The sequence below is a fragment of the Phaeoacremonium minimum genome (genome assembly GCF_000392275.1).
Source record: "Phaeoacremonium minimum UCRPA7 unplaced genomic scaffold PA7_03_scaffold_121, whole genome shotgun sequence".
NCBI lineage: Eukaryota > Fungi > Ascomycota > Sordariomycetes > Togniniales > Togniniaceae > Phaeoacremonium > Phaeoacremonium minimum.
In genome coordinates this window covers 5,591-25,561 of record NW_006921028.1, presented here as the reverse complement: position 1 = coordinate 25,561, position 19,971 = coordinate 5,591, and the positions used below count along the sequence as shown (strand labels likewise).

General features: G+C 52.6%; 6 protein-coding genes across 6 annotated transcripts; 2 read left to right on the top strand and 4 right to left on the bottom strand.

The window, feature by feature from the left end:
* Positions 1–488: 488 nt before the first annotated feature.
* Positions 489–2,219, top strand: UCRPA7_1607 (putative cell cycle control protein; the record flags this gene model as incomplete). Its single annotated transcript, XM_007914188.1, has 5 exons — positions 489–501; positions 591–635; positions 703–1,141; positions 1,218–1,675; positions 1,738–2,219. The coding sequence occupies 5 exons, from the start codon at positions 489–491 to the stop codon at positions 2,217–2,219; spliced, it is 1,437 nt and encodes a 478-aa protein (XP_007912379.1).
* A 2,771-nt stretch (positions 2,220–4,990) lies between these two features.
* Positions 4,991–5,587, top strand: UCRPA7_1606 (putative cell cycle control protein; the record flags this gene model as incomplete). Its single annotated transcript, XM_007914183.1, has 2 exons — positions 4,991–5,356; positions 5,426–5,587. 2 exons carry the CDS (start codon positions 4,991–4,993, stop codon positions 5,585–5,587), a joined length of 528 nt encoding a protein of 175 aa, XP_007912374.1.
* Positions 5,588–8,212: 2,625 nt separating this feature from the next.
* On the bottom strand, positions 8,213–8,943 carry UCRPA7_1605 (hypothetical protein; the record flags this gene model as incomplete). Its single annotated transcript, XM_007914184.1, has 2 exons — positions 8,213–8,245; positions 8,296–8,943. The coding sequence occupies 2 exons, from the start codon at positions 8,941–8,943 to the stop codon at positions 8,213–8,215; spliced, it is 681 nt and encodes a 226-aa protein (XP_007912375.1).
* Positions 8,944–10,429: 1,486 nt separating this feature from the next.
* Positions 10,430–12,304, bottom strand: UCRPA7_1604 (putative m6 family metalloprotease domain-containing protein; the record flags this gene model as incomplete). The annotated part of the gene is made up of 1 exon (XM_007914195.1): positions 10,430–12,304. The coding sequence occupies one exon, from the start codon at positions 12,302–12,304 to the stop codon at positions 10,430–10,432; it is 1,875 nt and encodes a 624-aa protein (XP_007912386.1).
* A 4,030-nt stretch (positions 12,305–16,334) lies between these two features.
* On the bottom strand, positions 16,335–17,428 carry UCRPA7_1603 (putative -diketo-d-gluconic acid reductase a protein; the record flags this gene model as incomplete). The annotated part of the gene is made up of 4 exons (XM_007914190.1): positions 16,335–17,075; positions 17,144–17,201; positions 17,276–17,286; positions 17,354–17,428. The coding sequence occupies 4 exons, from the start codon at positions 17,426–17,428 to the stop codon at positions 16,335–16,337; spliced, it is 885 nt and encodes a 294-aa protein (XP_007912381.1).
* Positions 17,429–18,334: 906 nt separating this feature from the next.
* On the bottom strand, positions 18,335–19,403 carry UCRPA7_1602 (putative stress responsive a b barrel domain-containing protein; the record flags this gene model as incomplete). Its single annotated transcript, XM_007914198.1, has 3 exons — positions 18,335–18,490; positions 18,632–18,742; positions 19,230–19,403. 3 exons carry the CDS (start codon positions 19,401–19,403, stop codon positions 18,335–18,337), a joined length of 441 nt encoding a protein of 146 aa, XP_007912389.1.
* Positions 19,404–19,971: the final 568 nt, after the last annotated feature.

Sequence of the window (19,971 nt, the reverse complement as noted above, 5' to 3'; positions counted from 1 at the left end):
ATCTGTGACCTAGAGCAGCCAGATAGGCAGGTACCTAGATTGGTACAGCTGATACGGCAGTCGGAGGCTCCCGGACAACACTGAAAACTCCTGGTCTGGAGGGGTTGCTGGAGGGGCTGCAGGGCATGCATCTCAGGTGTCCGTCCACCCCGCTGCAGGCAGGTACCTCCCCGTGCTCCCCTCCCGAGCCCTACCGGCCACTTCCTGGCCGCCTTACCTAAGCATCCACTCTAAAATCCTCTCGCAGGGCTTATCAGCACGTGAGACTACCGGTACCTACTGTAGAATGTCCTTGCTTTATCGGTACCTATCTCAGCTTTTTGCATCCAGCCTCAATTGAGCCTCGAAAAAAGTGGAATCCCAAGAAGTAGCCAGGATCCCTTCTCCAAGCTCCTTCCAGATACACGCATTCTCGAGCCCATCGCAGCATTCTACAAGGACCCAAGGGATTCTTCCCTCGACAGCACCAATTGTTGGCTCCCATCAGAATGCTGTGCGCAAGTGAGTTCCGTCCCGTACCCGGCAACCTTCAGCTCTCCTACTATCGATGCTCTGTTTGCCTATTGCTGACCATGCGTGTCTGTTTGCAGTCTCCGGCGAGGCCCCCCAGGAGCCTGTCGTGTCCAAGAAGACCGGTATGTTGTCCTTCTTCGGCTCTGGCTTACGAACCTGATGCTGACGCGTCGTCGCGGTCGTGTACAGGCACCGTCTTCGAGAAGCGACTCATTGAGAAGTACATAGAGGAGAATGGCAAGGATCCCGTTACAGGCGATGAGCTCGACCTCGAGGATCTTTTGCCTTTAAAGTCTTCCAGAATCGTCTATCCCCGTCCGCCCACACTGACCTCGATCCCCGCCCTTCTCTCCACCTTCCAGAACGAGTGGGACTCTCTCGCACTGGAGACGTACAAGCTGAAGCAACAGCTGGCGCAGACTCGGGAGGAGTTGGCCACCGCACTTTACCAGCACGATGCCGCCGTCCGCGTGATTGCGCGCCTCACCAAGGAACGAGACGAAGCCCGGGACGCTCTCTCCAAGGTGACTGTGACCGCCGGCTCAGCAGGCAATGGAGAGGCTATGGCTGTGGACAACGAGGCTTTGCCCGAGGAGCTGGCGGCCAAGGTAGACGAAACCCACCAGAAGTACGTCCCCCGGGTTTTGGCGGATCCTCCCATTCCTTTGCATTTCATTTGATTCAGATTGCTGACCCTCCTGTAGACTGTCAAAGAGTCGCAAGAAGCGACCTGTGCCGAGTGACTGGGCTAGTGCGGACGACGTGGCATCGTTCGACGTCAAGTCTTCTGAGTCTTTGCCGGTGCCACAAGCCACGTCGATCGCGTTGGAGACAGGCTATGCAGCCATTAGCGGTCTCAAGGGCGACGTGGCCATATTTTCTGTCGATGCGGCCAAGGTGGAACGATCCCTGCGTATCGGCGAGCCTGTCACAGATACGGCCTGGACAGGTCAGAGTGTCATCTTCGCGACATCAAAGGGCTCCGTAAAGGTTTTCCAGGGAGGCAACCAGGTGGCATCCTTCTCCGAACACGCCGGCCCGGCCACGGCGCTGGCGCTGCACCCTGGCGAAGAGATTCTCGCCTCCGTGGGCACCGACAAGAGCTTCGTATTTTACGACCTGAATGAGCTAAAGAGGGTCACACGTGTCTACACCGAGTCTTGTGAGTCAACCTGGTATCTCATCTTATTTTAGGCGTGCAACCATGCTAATCTCTACCGACAGCTTTGACCGCATGCGCCTTCCATCCAGACGGCCATCTCTTCGCTGCCGGTACTACATCTGGTGATATCAAGCTGTATATGACTAAGACCGGAGAGGAAGCTGCTTCTTTCAGCCTGGGCGCCCCCGTTCAGGCGCTCGTGTTCTCAGAGAACGGGTACTGGATCGCCGCAACTGCCAAGGGACAGACTACAGTGACTATTTTCGACCTGCGGAAAGAGGGCGACGCGGCCACGGCCAAGGTGCTTGATATAGGCAGCTCGGTGCAAAGCCTGGCATGGGACTATACAGGCCAGTTTCTGGCCACGGCCGGTCCCGCTGGCCTGACGGTTCAGCAGTACTCGAAGAGCAGCAGGAAGTGGAGCGAGCCTCTTAGGAGTGCCACGCCCGCGGTTGCTGTGCGGTGGGGCCCCAATGCCAGTGAACTCATCGCTGTCAACGAAGACGGGGTTTTGTCGATTTTGGGTACTCAAGAGTCTTCATAAGTGGCTGGCTCTACCATGGCACACGATGCCCGACCAACGAGAGTAAAATAAGAGAAAGAAGGAACAAAATTGCGATTACACGCTCGCAAAGCAGAGATTGATCGCGCGGCTGGGTCTAAGCTCTGGAAAGGCGTTTCGTTTTCTACTGCCAATGCACGGTGTTGGCCCGTAGACCGTGAGCAGCCCAAGGAGGCAGCATCGACGAGGATGAGAAGGTGGTCGGTGTTCTTGAAGTTCTCGACGAAGTCGTATGGCTGGAATCTAGATTTATGGTCAAAAATGGTGCGTGTCCTTGTATTATAATGTACGGCGGCGGGGAGTGGGGAGAAATCGATGAGATGCAATACGGAGGTTCTTGGAGAAATGATTCCTGTGAGAAGCATTACAGGACATCAATGTGTTGTCATGTTTCTTGAGAAGATGCCAATCATATTTTGCGAGAAAATCCTGGGCGGGCATGGTCATCCTATTCACTGCTAGAGAATAGGCAAGTGTTATTTCCACTGAAAAGCTGTGAGCTATGGAAAACGGCGAGTGAAAGAATGATACTCGTTTCTATCCCGCTTTGCGTACTTTGAGGGATGTTGTCGGCATTCGCTTAATTAAAGTGGATGAGTAGCAGGCAGGCAGGAGGCAGACAGGCATGAAAACCGTGATATAGCAACCTACCTCGGTGAATAAAGATTCACTCAGCAACAAAGAGACTCTTCACCTTCACACAAACTCTAGCAATAGGTGCAAGATATTTTCGACTTCGGTCCAACTTCCGGACTTAACGACGGAGGACCAAAGGGCAGGCTGATATATTTGGAGGCGTTAATAAGCGTATATGTAGTCTAACTTTACCTCCTTTGACTTCTTATGGGGCAAGCAGGCGGGTGGCGGCAGCATTTGATTAGGTAATTATCCACGGGCAACAATAACAACGATCATACGCTCTTCGCCTTCCCGTTCCGACGTTGCAGCCACAGTCCCTAACAATAGAGGGCACGACAGCCTCGGAAGACCACCAGCGGCCTAGGTACCGCCTAAGGAGCCTGGCTGTCCCCATTGAACGAATGCATGACCGAATGAATGAATAAATGAATGAAGGATCGAGCGAGAGGTTCATTCAATTTTAGTCAGCGCCTCAGTCGAATTCCGTTTCGAGCGAGTCGGCATCGGCAGCGACATTTGCGGGCATTGGAGGCTCGCCACCCCTCCATTGCATCGAATCGCATCACATCCGACTGCCTCGCGCGCGCCATCGTTCCGCCGCACCGCTGTCATTTATTAGCCCTGGTGCCCCCTCGAACGGGAGCATTACGTCGAAAAGGCCGATTTCATTATTCTCATCCGTCTCTTATCACCGTCAGCATCGGGAAACGCTCGCTGCCGCTAGCCCGACCGTTCTTATCCGTCGACTACATTGCACAACAATAAACGTACGTTGCGGCAAGGCTGGAAGGCGCGACACTGGAGAACGGAGAAAGTGAGAAAGAGAAGAGGAGTGAACAAGCGAAGTGTAGGCATCCGCAACAAGGTAAAGAGAGAAGGAGTCTGCAGCAGAAGGGAAGAGGCCGGACGCCATGGCGGACTATTCGGACTTTGACGATTCCATTCCCTCGACACCCTCCTTTTACGAAGACGGGCCTTTCATCTCGTCCAGCCCGGGTGATCTCGAAGACATGGACTGGGGCAGCGAGTCTCCAGGCAACCTCAGCTCCCAGACCGTCGACACTCCGGACGACGCCTCCTCCGAGCTGGAGCTGGACGTGGACATGGACTTAGAACCCCGCCAGCCTTCTGCCTCATCCCCGTCCCCGTCCCCGTCCTCATCGCTGCCTTCATCTTTGCCATCCCCCTCGCCATCTCTCTCGTCTCCTTCATCTAGCGCCGCCCTCCACGAACACTCGCAACATGGGCCCCCAGGACCGCAGCAGCGCCCTGGCCAGAGGATAATATTCAGCCTCGCCACTGTTGCGCCAGAAAGGCAACCCTCCTTGTCGTCTGCTTCACGACAGACCCGACACCACCCTGCCGCCACCCACGACCACACCCACAACTACAGTAGCAATAATACCCATAATAGCCATCGAGGGCACCACGCCCACCGATCAGCTGCCCACGCCCAGGAGGAGCAGCTGCGTCGCCTACGAACACAACGTGACGTCTTGCTACGAGAGATTAGAGAAGATAGAGCTGCCAGGAGGGATCGTCGGCGGAATAACCAAGCTCAGCCGCAGCCGCCACCGCAATCCCAAGACGGTCCCGAAATCGTGCTTCTTGACGAGCTCTTCGACATGGAGGTAGAGCAAAGACCAGCAGCCTCATCTCGCTCCGTGGCCGCCCCCCCGCCTCGCGCGCAACAGCCTCAGCAGCAGACCGTCATCGATCTTACCGACGAACCCGACAGTCCTGTCCAACGACCTCAACCACTCGTTTTACCCCGAGCTCCATCATTCCCTCAGGAACGCTCGCAAGGGCAAGGACACAGAAACCCGCGCAGGCAGATGTCACAAAATCGCCGGACTCCATCTTTTGTACGTAGCGACGGAAGCATCCTGGGCGCCAACACGGACGTCATCGACCTCACTGCCGATTCACCTGACGATCAGAACCAGGAGCACGGACAGCCACCCCACCACGGCGCAATCCCATCTCTGAGGCGTCGCGACCGCGAGAGACGAAGCAACGGGAGCAGGGAGAGAGCACCCAATCGTGAAATTTCAATATTTGCTCAGCTACATAACCTTCGGAGATCCTTCCCCGCTTTCGATCTCCCTCACATCATGGCCGGCCTGGGGCGCCTCAACGCGCAGGTGGACGTTGATGTTCAGATTATCGGTCAGAACAACGTCGCCCCGCCGCCCAACCCGCTCGCCAACAATCCCGTCGACTTCAACTATCAGGCTAACGGCTTTGGTGGTTTTGGTGGCCGAGCTCCCACCCCCAAACCCGTCTTTGAGCCATTGCCGCCCCCGCGAGAAGGCTTTACTCGCGAGAGTGGTCCTGACGTCGTGGTCATCTGCCCCAGCTGTGACGAGGAGCTGAAATACAACTCGGAGGACAAGGAGGACGGCCCACCAACTAAAAAACCCAGAACACGCAAGGACCGAGAGGAGCATCACTTCTGGGCTGTGAAGGCCTGTGGCCATGTAAGCCGTTCTTGCCATTCCTGCTCCTCTTTAGAGTTTTGTGAGCTAGCCGTGCTAATCTCATCAAAGGTCTTCTGCAAGAAGTGCTATGACAATCGGAAGAGCAGCTCACTGTCCAGTTTTCGCCGTGAAACTGTCTCGAACTCGAAGCAGCCCAAGTATCTTTGCGCTGTTGACGACTGTGACTCCGAAGTCTCGCAAAAAACCGCCTGGGTGGGGATCTTCATGTGAGGCGGGCTTGATCTCATGCTCCGAGAGGATTTGATCGGGCCTGACAACCTCTTGGGCGTTTCACTCTGTGATCGTTTTTGCTTGTTCGGATTGGAAGTGCGTGGATTTCACGGTATGCATAGGGGATAGGGGCATATAGATCACGACTTCATTGCTTGGCGTTTTTGGAAGGATATCAGGACTTCGGCTGCCTGAATCATGAACCGAGCGTTCAGTTTTCCCTGTATATATGAGAAACGTCGGAGATATGGTGCCCTTTGATGTGGCACCCAGATTTTCGCATGTTGCTTTTGCTATGTTCTAGCGTCTGGTGATAATTGTCTCCTAGTCCCACAACAGCACGGCCTTCGGCGTAAAGGACTACCAGGCACCTCGAGATCCTGTGGATGTGATCAGGGCTCGCTCGGCGGCATAACGTACAATGAGCAGCAGATTGAGAAGAGGACTACACGATGGCTGTCTCCCATAGCTCCCCTTGCTCGATCGTTCTTGTGACCAAAGACATTGCCTGGCGATCGGCATGGCTTACATTTGCAGAGAACATCGCGGAGGGATGCCTCTCGATTTGCGCAGACACGGGTGCGGAGCGAATAGCTATCCCCTGGTTCGTACCTACCTTCAAGCGCTTCACGATTTCTTCGAGCAGTCATCATCCAAAAGATGAAAGATATATATCTGATTCAGGGTATCTTGAGTAAAAGCGGAAGCCACACCTGGAGTTCAAGTCCATTGCCCTATTCAAACGATTAATCCCCGGTGCAACCGACACCAATGCAATGCTTTTAAGTCATCCCACCATGTATGCAATACCAATACCCAAGAGGGACGAAGATGCAGGTTGTCTGCCCGTGATATAATTATCCAACTATCCCCAAAACGCCAAGCTGATCCAGCTCATCCAGACCAATCTCAAAATCGCCATAATCCGTCTCTTGGGAGCCGCTGAGCACACCTCGAGGATCTGACGGCAATATAGCCCTGCACCCTTGCAACGAAATTCCTGAAGAAGGGCGCGTCGATACTGACCGATTTTCCAAGCCAGTAAGAGCAATATGTGGCCCCCCTTCCACAATCCGAAGCAGTTGACTGGGCACGCAATCCAATTCATCGCTGAGAAAGTCTTCCTGGCTGACATTCGGAGCGTGTGCTGCCAATGCCTCAATAGTATCCGGCTTATAGAATTTCTGTTCCTTCAATTGTCCCCCTAATGCACGCACCCCTGAGCAGGTTTGCTGCTGTTCCTGCCGAAGTAAGCGATGGCTGCGTTCCATGGCGCAAAGGCCATCGGCGCCTATTCCGCTGGAGGAAAAGACACGCTTCTTCGGAGGACATTTGAGGTTACGAGGCACCTTGATTTCACCATGGGTGGTATCGCCCATGTCATTTGATCTCGAGGAGCAAGTCACGATAGGATCTGACAGACCCTTTCCGGGACTGAATGGCCGTTGATGCACTGCCGAGCACCGGGTGGTCATATTGAGGCCATCCGGGTTTTGAGCTGCTCCTTGACACACTAGCCCATTAAGGCCAGGAGACCGCGAATCATTCTGCGTTATGCTGGCAAGAGGTTGGAAATGAATATGTCTTTGTATAGGCGCGCAATTCCAACAGCTGGAATGATTTTTCACGGGCAGGCCTGAATGTTTACTTACGACTCGGCCGTCTGTTTCCCAAGAGAGATTTGCCAACTTAGGAGGCGCAGTATTGCTGGGAGCCGGCCTCTCTATCAGCTGCGATGTTCGACATCCAGGACCGATGATAGCGTGCGTTCTAGTGGTAGTTTCCTGGCGCTTGCTAATTGTTGTAATGCAGGACTCCAACTCCCTCACGTCTTGTGACGAAAGAAAGAAATCTTGTGAAGAGAAGAAGGGCAAATCTGGGCCGCTATCCCCATCCATGGTTGCTTGGGCAAGAGTGACTTTTCCGTCTGTGTTGCTCAAAGCGGGTACCTGTTTCGACTGTATTGGGCGAGGGTTCATCGCTGCAGGTCCTAGAGGTGTCAGGAGCGTTGGCTTGGGTAAAGTACAGGGTTGCGTATCCTCAAGTAATTCTCTCGCCTCTTGCGACGGTGTCGGAAATAGGTCGTCTAAATGACTGAGCACAAACTGCGTGCTTGTCGGGGGCAGATCTTCGGACACGACAGCCCTTTGGTGGCCTGATACATGGCCAGGTTGCGCAATCAGAGGAGTTCGCGGAGTTTTCGGCAGAAATTTGGGCTGCTGAACAGCATTGGTTGGCTTGGATAGAGGTGATTTGAAGCGCGGAGGCACCGGCGGAGGACCCATCCCCGTTCCCACATGCTTCACACCAGACCGAGGTGTAGGCCGGGAACCTATCACGCAAGGAGTGTTCATTGAGGGGGACATGGCCTTGGGTGCAATGGCATGTTGCAAAGGGGGCGTTCCTTGCACAACTGCGACTGAATCTCGAGACATCTGGGAAGGGACTTGACTCCGAGAGTTCGCGCCATCAGAAACGGCATGCTTCACCTGAACCGTCGAGATGTCTCTGGCCGGACTGATGGTCCCTGAGTGGCTGTTGTGTGGTTTCCTCGAACTTGGTCGCATGACATCCGGGGAGGAAGCCTTGTGCTGGTTATGCATTGCCTGTTCCGTTTCTCCCTCATCAGTGTGGGCGCCGGAGGACCTCGATCGGCGTCTGTTGGGAGGATCTAAATGTGGCAGAGTCTTCGGGCCACACAAGCTGACATCCTCGAGCTGCACCGACATGGCGTCTTCAAGAACTGTTGAGGCCCCATTCTGCGACTTCATCATGTCGAGTGATTGTTCAGAGACTGCTGGGACGGCGATTGGGCCGAGGGAGTTCGAAGGCTGTCGGGATTCTGGTGACGGGCGCGGCTCCTCGTTCTCTTTATCTGGGGGATCATTGGCTTCCTCCCCCTCATCCACGGTCCGGAGGCATGACTGGGGCTGGAGTTCTACTCCAGTAGAGTCACGCTTCTTACTCGTGCCATTGCCTCTGACAAAGCGTGCAATGGTATCTTGGCTGGGTCGGACATCGACGAGGGGCAGGCCCTTCCTCTTCTTGGCCTCTCGCTGAGCCTCCTCTTTTGCCTTTTTACGATCCCGAGCGACCCTGGTCCTTGCCTGGGCCTTCTCCTTCTCGAGCTCCTTGCGAATGCGGTCCTGCTCCATGAGCTCGATGCGCCGCTGCTCTGCCTTGGACAGCTTTGGAGCCTTGTTGGCCTGCTTGTAGAGCTTCTTGGCCTGCTTCGAGGTCATGGGGGGCTTTGCGGGAGGTCCATGGGGGGCGGCATCATGGGCAAGCCCAGGGCGGCCCAGGCCGGACCCGAGGATGTTCGGGATCAGATCGAAGGTCTTTTGCACCGGTGGCATGTCGATGGAGACGGCGTTCGAGAATAGCACCCGTTACGGGAAGGCAGAGAAGCAACGATCATGATATTGCATGGCAAAGGTAGGCACGTAGGTAGGTAATTGATGATTGATACCTGATACCTGATACCCATGCATTCAAGCAACCAGCTCTGCAGCAAGTAGGTAGGTACCTTAGATAAGTCGACAGGTCAACGGGGTCGGTCGGTCGTGTTGTGTTGACTTTGTGCGATCCAGAGATCAAGCAAGGCACGCTTTCCTTGTTCCCTTGGATTGGGAAGGCGAGATGTAGTCGGTATGAGGAAGCACAATGCAATGCAATGCAATGCAATGTGATGCAATGCTTGGTGTTGTGTGCAGAATGAGCGAGCCCGGTCACTACAATATCCAACGTTCGTGGTGGTTGTAGATAGACCTTGACAACCGTGTCAGTCAACAAGGAGCGAGCGACGCGACAGACAGACGCTTGATTTGGCCTGGCGGGGCAAGTCCACAGTTGCATGCAGGCGGGGTGGAGGAGCGCTTGCATACCTACGCACCGGTACTTAGGTAGGTACCTAGGTACATACATAAGGTAGGTAGGTGCCTTAGGTACACACACTTGTAAGTGACGACACCAGGTAGGTACCTACCTATATGCAACTCAGGTAGGGCAGCTACCTCTTTACTGAGCCTGTGTTGAAGTCAATGTAGTCGATTCGATAGACAGTTGGTAAATTTTGTCATCTCGAATAATGCTTAACGAGGTAAAACCTGGAGATGCATTTTCTGTCTTTTCATGTGACATGAGAACATCCGTATATAAGGTATAAGGTATATAGCAACTTCATGTTCCAATAATCCCACCCAGTTGCACCATCAACTGTGATTTGTCTAATCTATACAAGAAATTAGGTTAGGTTGTCATGATATGCAAATCCTGGGCTGACTGGCTTGGGATATATAACACATTGTTGTGGGTGCTTCAATGTTTGTCAAGACATTCCGTGATTCGATTTGGATCCTAGACTATATATATTGTCTCGAGCAACGTTGTCGAACAAAGTTTTTCCTGAATGCTTCTAGACCACACCACAAACCTGTTTGACTTGACGGGTTTATGTTCTGCGCAAACAGAAATTATTCATGAAACCCTCTTCTCTACTACCCCAGAGTCATCCATCTAAGCTCCCTGTCTGCTAAGTGACTCTCGTCTTACGGCTGGCAATACAGTCAGTTTGCTCTGGGTAAAGTGATGAGCAAGGGCGAATTAAGTGTTGGCATTGGCGAACCAAGAATCTAATATTAACATTGAGATGAAGCCTGAGCGTGCCTACGCTCATACCACTGTTCTAATCTTGTTACATAACATATGGGTTTTCGATACGTTTTGGAGGCGTAGAGCAAACTTGATTTTGTCTCTCAAGTAGTCTGTCTATTTTCTGAGCCTAGTTGTATGCACAGATTCCTGGCTCCAGCGGCTTGCCTACCCTTGACTAGATCCATTGAATCAGATCTTGTTGACCTTACATTCGGCTGTCCCCGTCACGAGCGCATCCGACTCGGACGATGCAGTAAGCCTCACGACTGCCACTTCTACAGCGTCTACCGACGCACCGACCGCCACGGTTGCTATTGTTGACGAACCAAAATTGACCCTTGCAAGAGCATTCGGCAGTTCAACCCGCCAGCCGTCACCTTCCACTTCAGCGGCAAGCCTATAAATGTCGGAGCCTACAAACGCGGAGACATCTTGTGGGTGTGTGATATCGCCAGCACCCGCCGCGTAAGTGCCGTTGTTTATCAGAGGGAACACACATGTCACACCTTTCCCTGTAGGTGTATTCTGCCGGCCCGCTGCGACGATTCCATTGCCTAAAGCAATGCCGTAATCGCTGTTGCTGCTGTCCTGAAGAGACCGCGCGGCAACAGTGTATGAAAGCACGCCCGTGGAATCTCGGCGTTTCTCGAGAACATAGAGATGAAGGTTATTCGCTTCATCGACATACTCGAACTCGCTACCTGATCGCGTGCCTGCATGGAACAAGGCGTCCGCCAACTGTCGGTAGTCTCCCAGGGTAATCATCGCCGCCGTACCGTTGGGACGGTAGAAGTCTATCAGCCCAATATCTCGCGGATTTGCATCGATAGTCCATTGAAACGGCGCGCTGTTCCCATTCTTGGTCTTGCTGATGTGGACTCCCGAGTCAGGGGTAAATGAGTCCGCGCCCATACGGTCAACTACCTCAAGATTGTAGTTGTTGTAACTGCCCCCATCGCAGAGAACATCTGTTGTTGTGTTGCATGGTGGCGATAGATCAGAGCTCATGGCGATGTTGACCCGCAGAAGATTTGAGTCGCCAGGATTCACGGAGCGAGCTATCAAGCGAGCAACAATAGGACCAGAGCTAGCTAGAGCCTCTCGAGACAGACTCAGGGTGCTCGAGTTACCGATGAGACCAATATAAGCCTTATCGCGCACCGTGTGTAGCGATCCCATCGAGGCCCCTTGGACCGCCGGGATCTGCCACCGGCTATGAGGACCGCCCGGCCCATTGAAGGACCCTCGATCCATCATCGACCATGGGCCTGTATATGCTCGACGCAGTGGAACACCGTATGGATTATTATAATTATCACCGATGGACAGAAGGTGACTCAGTTCGTGTGCATATGTTGCCATGCCTGAGCTCTCTCCCTGTGTCGAGGAACCACCTCCAGCGTTCGGCCAAATGTTCGAGGCCGCCGCCCACGAGGACCACTCCACATATCGCGTCTTTGCGTAATTCGTGCCATCTCCTGGTGGACCAAAGTCGTCGGGAACGTCTTCCTTGGTCTGGAATCTCATCTCGCCGAATTCCTGCCACGTTGAAGACTCGTCCTGTCCCGCAGATAGGATGAATACCAGTTCAAAGGAGTCAGCGGTGGCGTTTCCGACATCTGCTCGCCAGGCGGCCAATGCATCAGTCCGTATATTGAGGTTACAGGTGCTCCCAGAAGGACAACCGCCGGGGTTCATATCATTCGTAATGCCATACTGGTACGCAAGTGAAGGCATGCGATAGGGCCCGAAGGCAGTCAGGTCCACCCCAAAGCGCCCAAACGAGTCTCCCATCCAATATTCGTGGATCGTATGTCCCTGGTTCAAGTCCTGTGGCTTGTTCAAGAGGTCGTGGTAGAAAGCCGGCACTGATTCGCGATCGAGTCCCGATACACTTGGCTGAGGGTTGCCGTAAAGAGTCGAACCCACAGGCTGCGTGATCACGAATGGCCTGTCCGAGTAGTCCAGGGTAATGAGGGCGATGTTGAAGTTTCGATCAGTGCCTTTGACTGTCGGGTCAGACCAATTGGTTCCTGGGGGGGCTCTGAAATCTGCCCATGTCATGTTATCTGGATTGACCCAGTTCTGCGGATCGATGATTGCAAACGGATCCCCAGGAGGCACGCACGGCACCTTGGCCGCCGAACCGGCAAGAACTCCTACGGTCAAGGCAGCGGCCGCCCGAGGACGGATGCGCGCCGCTGCGGCCCTCATATCGCCGATCTGAAACCGGATCTTGTCCGTGTTCCCGGGGTAGCACCTACAGATATCTCAATGCAAAACACCAAATGCTGCTAAGGGTTCGAGGTGATGAAAGTTTTCTTGGATGTGATCCCGAAAGTCCAGATTCCAGTTTTGTTTAAATACGAAGAGCAGGGGTCGAGGCTGCTGGTCCTGATCATTTTCGGAATTCATGGTTGCTCAATGTCTTCTAACGCTTTCCAGCGAGAAAGGTCCTATCTCTTGACGGTTGTCAACTTCTTTATCGAGACGCAACAACATTACAGAGAGCTGTAAACCGTGTGCCAAGAGAATTGGTCTGTGAGCTCACCGTCGATGCGATGCTACCTGCTATATGAGGTTTAGGGTTATCCAAGTATGGCAATCTTCTCGGTGGGTGACCAAGTGAGGGGGATAACAATCTTGTCACGGGTGACCGACTTCTAAAGTGACTGGAACTTCGGGTCAATCGGCGCGGTTCGTTGCACCCCGGCAGAATGCCGAACTGCCCGCCATACAAACAGATACAATATAGATAAGCAGGCGTCTGAATACTGAGGCACGTATACTAGCTGTTTTGAGTACTACCAACTCTTGATGCTTGTAAATATATTTGCGTCATGAGTGGAGGAGACATTTAGGTAAAGGGAAAGACTCCGAGTAGAACATAATGAGCTCTCAGAGGCGTGTGCAATTGCTTAGGATCGGTATGTTGTAGTGCCATTTCAAGTTGCGGCGCTCCCAACATTTTGAAGTTAAGACTTGCAGTTATGCTCTTATCATGAACCAATTTCTAGGAATTTATGATGTGATAACTTGTTAAGAAATGCTAATTACTTGAACCGCTGACGTATGATTTGGACTTGTTATACTGTTCGTCATCGATTCGTGGACACGATTGATTCAAATACCTAGCGGGTGTCGTAAGCTCTCTGAATGGCAATGGCTTCTCTAGTGTCCTATTTCACCTGGAAGTAGTGATGAAGCCGGGACGAAAGACTGCGTTAATAGCTTGGGAACTGGTTGTACAGAGTATGTCGTGTCTATTTCGGAGGTCCACTGGCCAGTTGACTTGGTGCACCTATTTGTAAGAATGAATCATACTTGGTCATGTTGTACATGGCGTGAGGCATAATGAAAGCGGCGCAAATTTGACAGAAACGTAGATTGGAGGTCCGGAAATGTCGATATAAAACAGAAGCTACCCGTTCACTTTCAAACAGGCTGTATGATATAGACTAGTAGAGCTTTTCAAATGTAAGTTCTGATGATCTGACCTACCTACCTACTTGACATATGGCAATGATGACACAACCACGTTCCCTGAACCGACGACCTGCTCCCTCGCCTGTCTCGAAGAGAGACAACGGGGGAGAAATGTCACTGAGTGAGCACAACATAGAGCTGACATCGTCTGACTTGCGCCAACCTATACCATTCATGAATCTAGAGGAAATTCTTTTCATTGAAATTTATATACAGAAATGGCTAACAAGAGACGATCTTCTAACTAGGTCTCGAACGCATCAGTTCCTTTAACGCCGATGTTTCGGCTTCTTGGCGTGCTAGCTGGATCTTCAAGTCGTCACGCTCACGGGTCATGGCCTTCAAAGCTGTCTCCAACTCCGTGATCCTGTCGAGGCGCTTTTGCCTATACTTTCTGGCAGCGATGGTGTTGCGTTGCCGTTTGAGGATGACGTCTGAATCAGGGGCCGGGCTGTGCCTGGCTTGCTTGCGGGGTGGAGTCAGCTGCTCTGAGAAATCAGAGGGCGTGGACGCCGTGTTGGTAACGATTGAGCCAGGGGCTTGAAGTAGAGTTGCCGAGCTAGAGGTCATCGGCATGAAGGGGTCTTTTTGATTGAGATCTCTGTCAATTGCCGCCAGACGGCTGGGCCCAGACAACGGGAACTCACAGTTGAACGAGTCGAATTGGCACCAAGACGTGGACGACACTGCCGGGTCCTCGACGAAAGCAGAGGCAAAATCAAGAGACTGGTCCTCAGCAACGGGCCCGCTTGCAATATCGAAGCCCGACCACAGATCGAACGGGAGAGTGTCGGGTAAGGCAAAGGCCAGGTCTCCCGCCGAAGAACAGTGGTTAGCCCGGGTTGTGGCCGAATCGGAGACTTGGGCAGTAGAAGACGATGGTGGAGTTGCGTGAGCACACGGTTGTTGTTGTTGCGGTGTCTGGCATGACTGCAGATTTGGTCGGCCCCTCGACGAGGCCGGATCGTCCCTTCTTCAACTGAGGGGGAGGTAAAGTGTAACGGCAGGCGATTCCTGCGAGGTTTGATTCAAGAAAGAAAAGAAAGAAAGAAAGAAGAAGAAGAGAAGCCTTAGGAACGAGGTGGCGGCAAGGCTTATTATTATGGGCGTGATGTAGACACATAGAACCCACGTGTGATGGAGTTGGCGTAGGACAATCGGGGGGCTTAGGGGGGGTCCGGGGCTCCACCCCGGCACGACCGTTGAACGATTCGGGTAAAGCGCGGAATGACTCATAATGATTCTGCATCCAGCCGTCCCTCCTCCACGGCGTCTTCTTTCCGCCGCCCCGTTTGTTTTTGCCGAGTCATGATATCTGGGCATATGGACATCTTCAAACATCCATCCCTATCCTTCTATTGAGGTGCAGTCTTGCCTCAATTGAGACACCCGTTTGCTCTTTGTAGATTACTTATCACTGCTGATTGACAATTAAAAGCCTGCTTCTTATGCACTCAAAAGCAAATATTTAAACTAATCAATAGTGGAGGAGCAAAAATGGTATCTTGTAGTATGCTCAAACAAGAAGTTGACATACAAGTTGGGACAACTTCCACTGTCACCTCTTCTTTCTCGGACACTAGATTTGAGCCAAACTTCATGCAAAACGCCGTTCTACTTGGCAGTGTTACCTAGGGAGTCTTGCGGCCATTATTTTCAAACCATTGGAATGCCCCCATTCTGCCTTGTACATTGAAATGACCAATACTTGTGGACGGAAGGCTGCTAACCAATAGCCTCCCATATCACCCTGCTCACGAGTATATTTGCAGCAATCCCCAAATCTCTTTATATCTACCGAAACTCGTCGGGATTGTGCTTTTGTTACCGAATCTCCTCCTCTTCAATTAACCTGGGAAACTTCTGGTAGGCCGCAGGAGTCGATCCCAATTATGGTCTCTCCTCAACCATTTCTTCGCTTAGTGAAGGTATTCGTCATCCAACCGAGCCATAAGGTCTATGCCGACTCGGTTGCATGTCTTCATGTGCAAGGTTCTTGGTTTAAGCGAATAACTTATCATGTAGACAAACGAATGCAGAAACTAGGTATCGACACTCTCTGCTTGAGCAACCAGCCCAGGTATCCGTTCGATTAAACAACGCCTATTGAACCGACGGCCATGAGTCGCATAACATCATTGCAGGCGAATCCAAGCACAAGATGCAATGCCAACATGCAGTTGGCCGCATTGTGCCCATGCCCGCCCTCTCCGAACTGATGTTCGTCCTGCTACTGTGACACCGCCATCTGATTATTCGAAACGAACTAGCATAATTGGACCCTGGGGAAACAGACACCACGCATTGGAGTATTGATGAAAGGTGAAGTCTGATTGAAGGATTAATTGGCATTGCCTCTGGCGGCACTGCTCTTGTCGCAGAACGATTAACAGCGAGCAAACGATTTCGTTCACAGCCGACCCCAACGAGTGATTCCGAACGAGCCAAATTACAAGGAGACCAGTATGACATAGAGGAAAGATCATGGGAATGGAACAGTCGTCAATGGAATATCATTACTCGTCCCTGCTTGGAAAACATCTACGTTTTTCAAGTTGGGAATTCAGCTTGGCTACCTCTGGATACAGCCAGCGATACAGTTCACGCTTTACTGGTCGAGCCCACTGAGGTTCGGATCCCAGCAGACTGGCGAGTACTCTGACGTCTCAAGAGAAGCCATCTCTTCATCGGTCAACTCGAAGCTGTATACATCCGCGTTCGATTTGATTCTCTCGGGGGTGACACTCTTCGGCAAGGGGATAAAACCTTTTTGCAGACTCCATCGGATCAGGACCTGGGCCTCGCTCACTCCGTGCTGGTCGGCCAGCTGCTTGAGAGTCTTGTCACCCCATCGCTCGCCTCTGACGAGCGGACTGTACGCCTCGACGGCGACGTTGCGCTTCTTGCACCACTCTGTAATGTCACTTCGCGCACACCAAGGGTGGATTTCCCATTGGCCGACAGAGAGGATGCCTCCCTTGCCACGGCCGCCACGCTCGCCTTCAAGCTCAGAAATATGCTTCTCAAGCTCGTCAAGATGATGGACGCCGTAGTTGGACACGCCGATTGACCTCACCTTGCCGGCCTCGACTGCCTCAACAAGGGCTCTCCACGCTCCTTTACGGTTAGCCGATCCTCCGTAAGGAGCATGCAAGAGCATCAAATCGATGTAATCGAGCCCGGTCTCGGCGAGGGTCTTGTCAACCTGGGCCTTGGCCGTGTCATAGGACAGCGAACGAGAAGGGACCTTGGAGGTGAAAAAGATGTCCTCGCGGGGGATTGTCTTGATGACATCGCGGATCGACTTGCCGCAGCCAGCTTCGTTGCGATACGCAGCAGCGGAATCGATCTGGACAGAGATCAGTGTCAATGCCAAAAAGCAGTAAGAAAGCAAGCAAGCAAGGAAGGAAGGCTGACATGTCGGTAGCCGATGTTGAAGGCTTGGGTGCACACTCCCTCAGCTACATCTGCAGGACTGGAGACGGGAATTAGCACTTTGCTACAGTGAGAAAGAGAAGCTCGGAGGAGGCGTCATCAAACATAGCTCACGTTTGCCAAAGCTACGTAGACCGGATCAGTAACAGTCCAGGGAGTCCAAGATGGCGCGAGAGAAGGCTGGTAACTCACCCCATATCCCAACTGCGGGATCTCGTAGCCACTGCTCAGCTTGACCTTGGACTGGAGGCTGAGCTTAGACGCCATGTTTCTCGACAGGTATATTGAACGAGGTCTTCTCCGCTGCCGAGGTGGCGAAGAGTTTGTGTGCGGGTTCCCTAGATTAATGACGCAAAGATTATCATGTGTGCTCGAAGATGCCGTGTCCTTATTTGGCTGAAGGGCCACCAATCAAGGTTGAGTGGGCGCGATGTTGAAATGTATCAAGCCAAGCCAAGGTATCTGAGGTTGACTGACTGGAGCCAGATGATATCTTTCGGAGTGAGCGTTTCTTTCGAGCGGTATGAGAAACGGGATATATTCTAATAGCAAGAGGAGCGAAGGCGGGCTCCTATCGAGATGTACATGGCACTCTACCTAGGTAGGTAGGAGGCGCCTTGAGTAGGTGGTAGCATGCCAAGCGGAGATGGACGACGAGGGGGTACCGAGGAGGGGCAACCTTAGATCTCACACAGGCCCACTACAGCACTACCAGGTACTGTACATGTACCGAGGGCACCTAGTGGACACCTAGGCGGCACGGACTTTAGGTAGAGATAAGGTGAGGCTCGGCCATCGCCTATCTGAGCAGGTCCACTAGAGGGATGAAGCTCTACTACCTTACCTAGTACGCACTGCTACCTACCTAGCTACCCAGATACCGTGAAGGGGGACCATGGACTATCTGATTTGCTATGAATACTCAAAATTGCGTTTGATGGAGGCAGGTCGTGGCGGGGCTAAGTTAGAATGGTTTGGCGACAGGAATGCGAAAGACAGAGACAGACACACACACACACACAGAGAGAGAGAGAGAGAGAGAGAGAGAGAGAGAGGAATTTGATGCTGAAATGAAAGGGGCAGTCCGTGGCTGTGGCTGGATATACGTTATGATTCAATGTAAGCTACTATGTAAGCTAAGATAGACCTCTGAGGCGACTGACGAGGATCTCCCTAGAAGAGGCCGTTCTCGAAGTCAACCACAATGGCATTCTGCACAATGTCGCTGGCGCTCTGGACAAAGGTCTGATGCGCCGGATCGTGCTGGATGTAGTAGTCTCTGTCGGCTGTTGATGCAAATTCCACGACGAAACCATGTGTGGCGCCGCCCTATCGTCGGCAGCATTTTGTCAGTATATTGTCTCTTGATCTCTTGATGTGCGAGAGGCTCTAGGTATCCGCGGATGCTCTTCGTGCATAGGGAAGAAAAGGGCGGATAGTAGTAGACAGTATGCAAAGTAGAGCACATACCTGCTTGCCCTCGGCTGAGTTGTCCTTGCCGCCTCTCAGTGAGACAATGTAGGGCTTTTGGGTTGAAGGATTGACACAGGCGTCCTTGAGGGCGATCATGCGACCACATGCCTAGTAACAAAAGAGGAGCCGAGTCAGCCATGGTTCTAGTAATGGTTTGGTGGTGATGATGAGGATGAGGATGGCGATGACATGAAGAAGTATGATATTGAAACGACTCCTTGATGCCCTGAGATGAGACGAGATGAGATGAGATGTGATGCGATATGATGCGATGCGCCGCCCGAATCCAGGACGAAGGACATGGTGGACAGGCTGCCGAGCCGGTGCATCTCCACGACCACGCACGCGCGCGCTCATGTGCGGCAACGGTGCCTCTACCTGTCTCGTCTTGTCTTGCTTGGCGCACGGCTCGGGACGGCTGGTGTGTCGTACATCTTGTCCATCGCAGGTACGAGAGAGAAAAGCATATATCACAAGACAGAAGAGTATAGTATGTTATGGTATAGTATAGTATAGTAAAAGCACGGCAAAGAGCTTGATTCATCGTGCGAGGGGGAAGGGGGAAGTGGAGGGTAACTGCGTGACTTGTTCTCACCTCTTGAATGGCATCCGGGCTGGCGTCTTTGCTGAACTGGAAGAGGACTGTGTGTGTGACGGAGACGTGGGAGGGAACATCGAGGGAGACGCCGAGGGGGTCGAAGAAGAGAAAGAGGCCGAAGACGCCGGCGATGAGGATGGCCGCGATGGTCAGCGACTGGTTCTTGAGCATCTTGTTCTCGTCGATAGGCAAGTAAGTAGCGGTATGATATCCTCCAAGGTGAGGAAGGGCGTTTGCTGTTGTTGCCGCTGCGGATTGAGACTTGGAAGCTGTCGCGGGTAGATAGAGGGAGGTAACTAGGTAGGTATGGGGGCTATCTATGGCTCATCAAACCTCGATCCAGGGGCGCGGCGCATCGGTGCAGTACCTATTGCCTTCAAATGAACATAGCCTACTGGACTGTGGTTTTTTTCTTCTTCTTTCTTTTCTGCTATGTTCGTGAGAGACGGCAACGGACTACCTAACCAATTGGACATGGAGGAGGAGACAAGAGTAGGTATCTAGGCAGGTCTAGACCAACGAGTTTCCCCCCTTGTCCCCTTATTTTCCCCGCTGTGTCAGGCAGCCCGGGCGCCTTCAACTCTCTGCGATCGATTATGATTGCCTACCAACCTTGCCCTATTAGCTGCCTCGCGTAGGTATCTTTCAATGGAGTAAGTACAGTTCCGATCAAATCAACGAGTAACATCACCTGATACGAAGTATTGGTTGCTCGGCTGACAGACAGACAGACAGACAG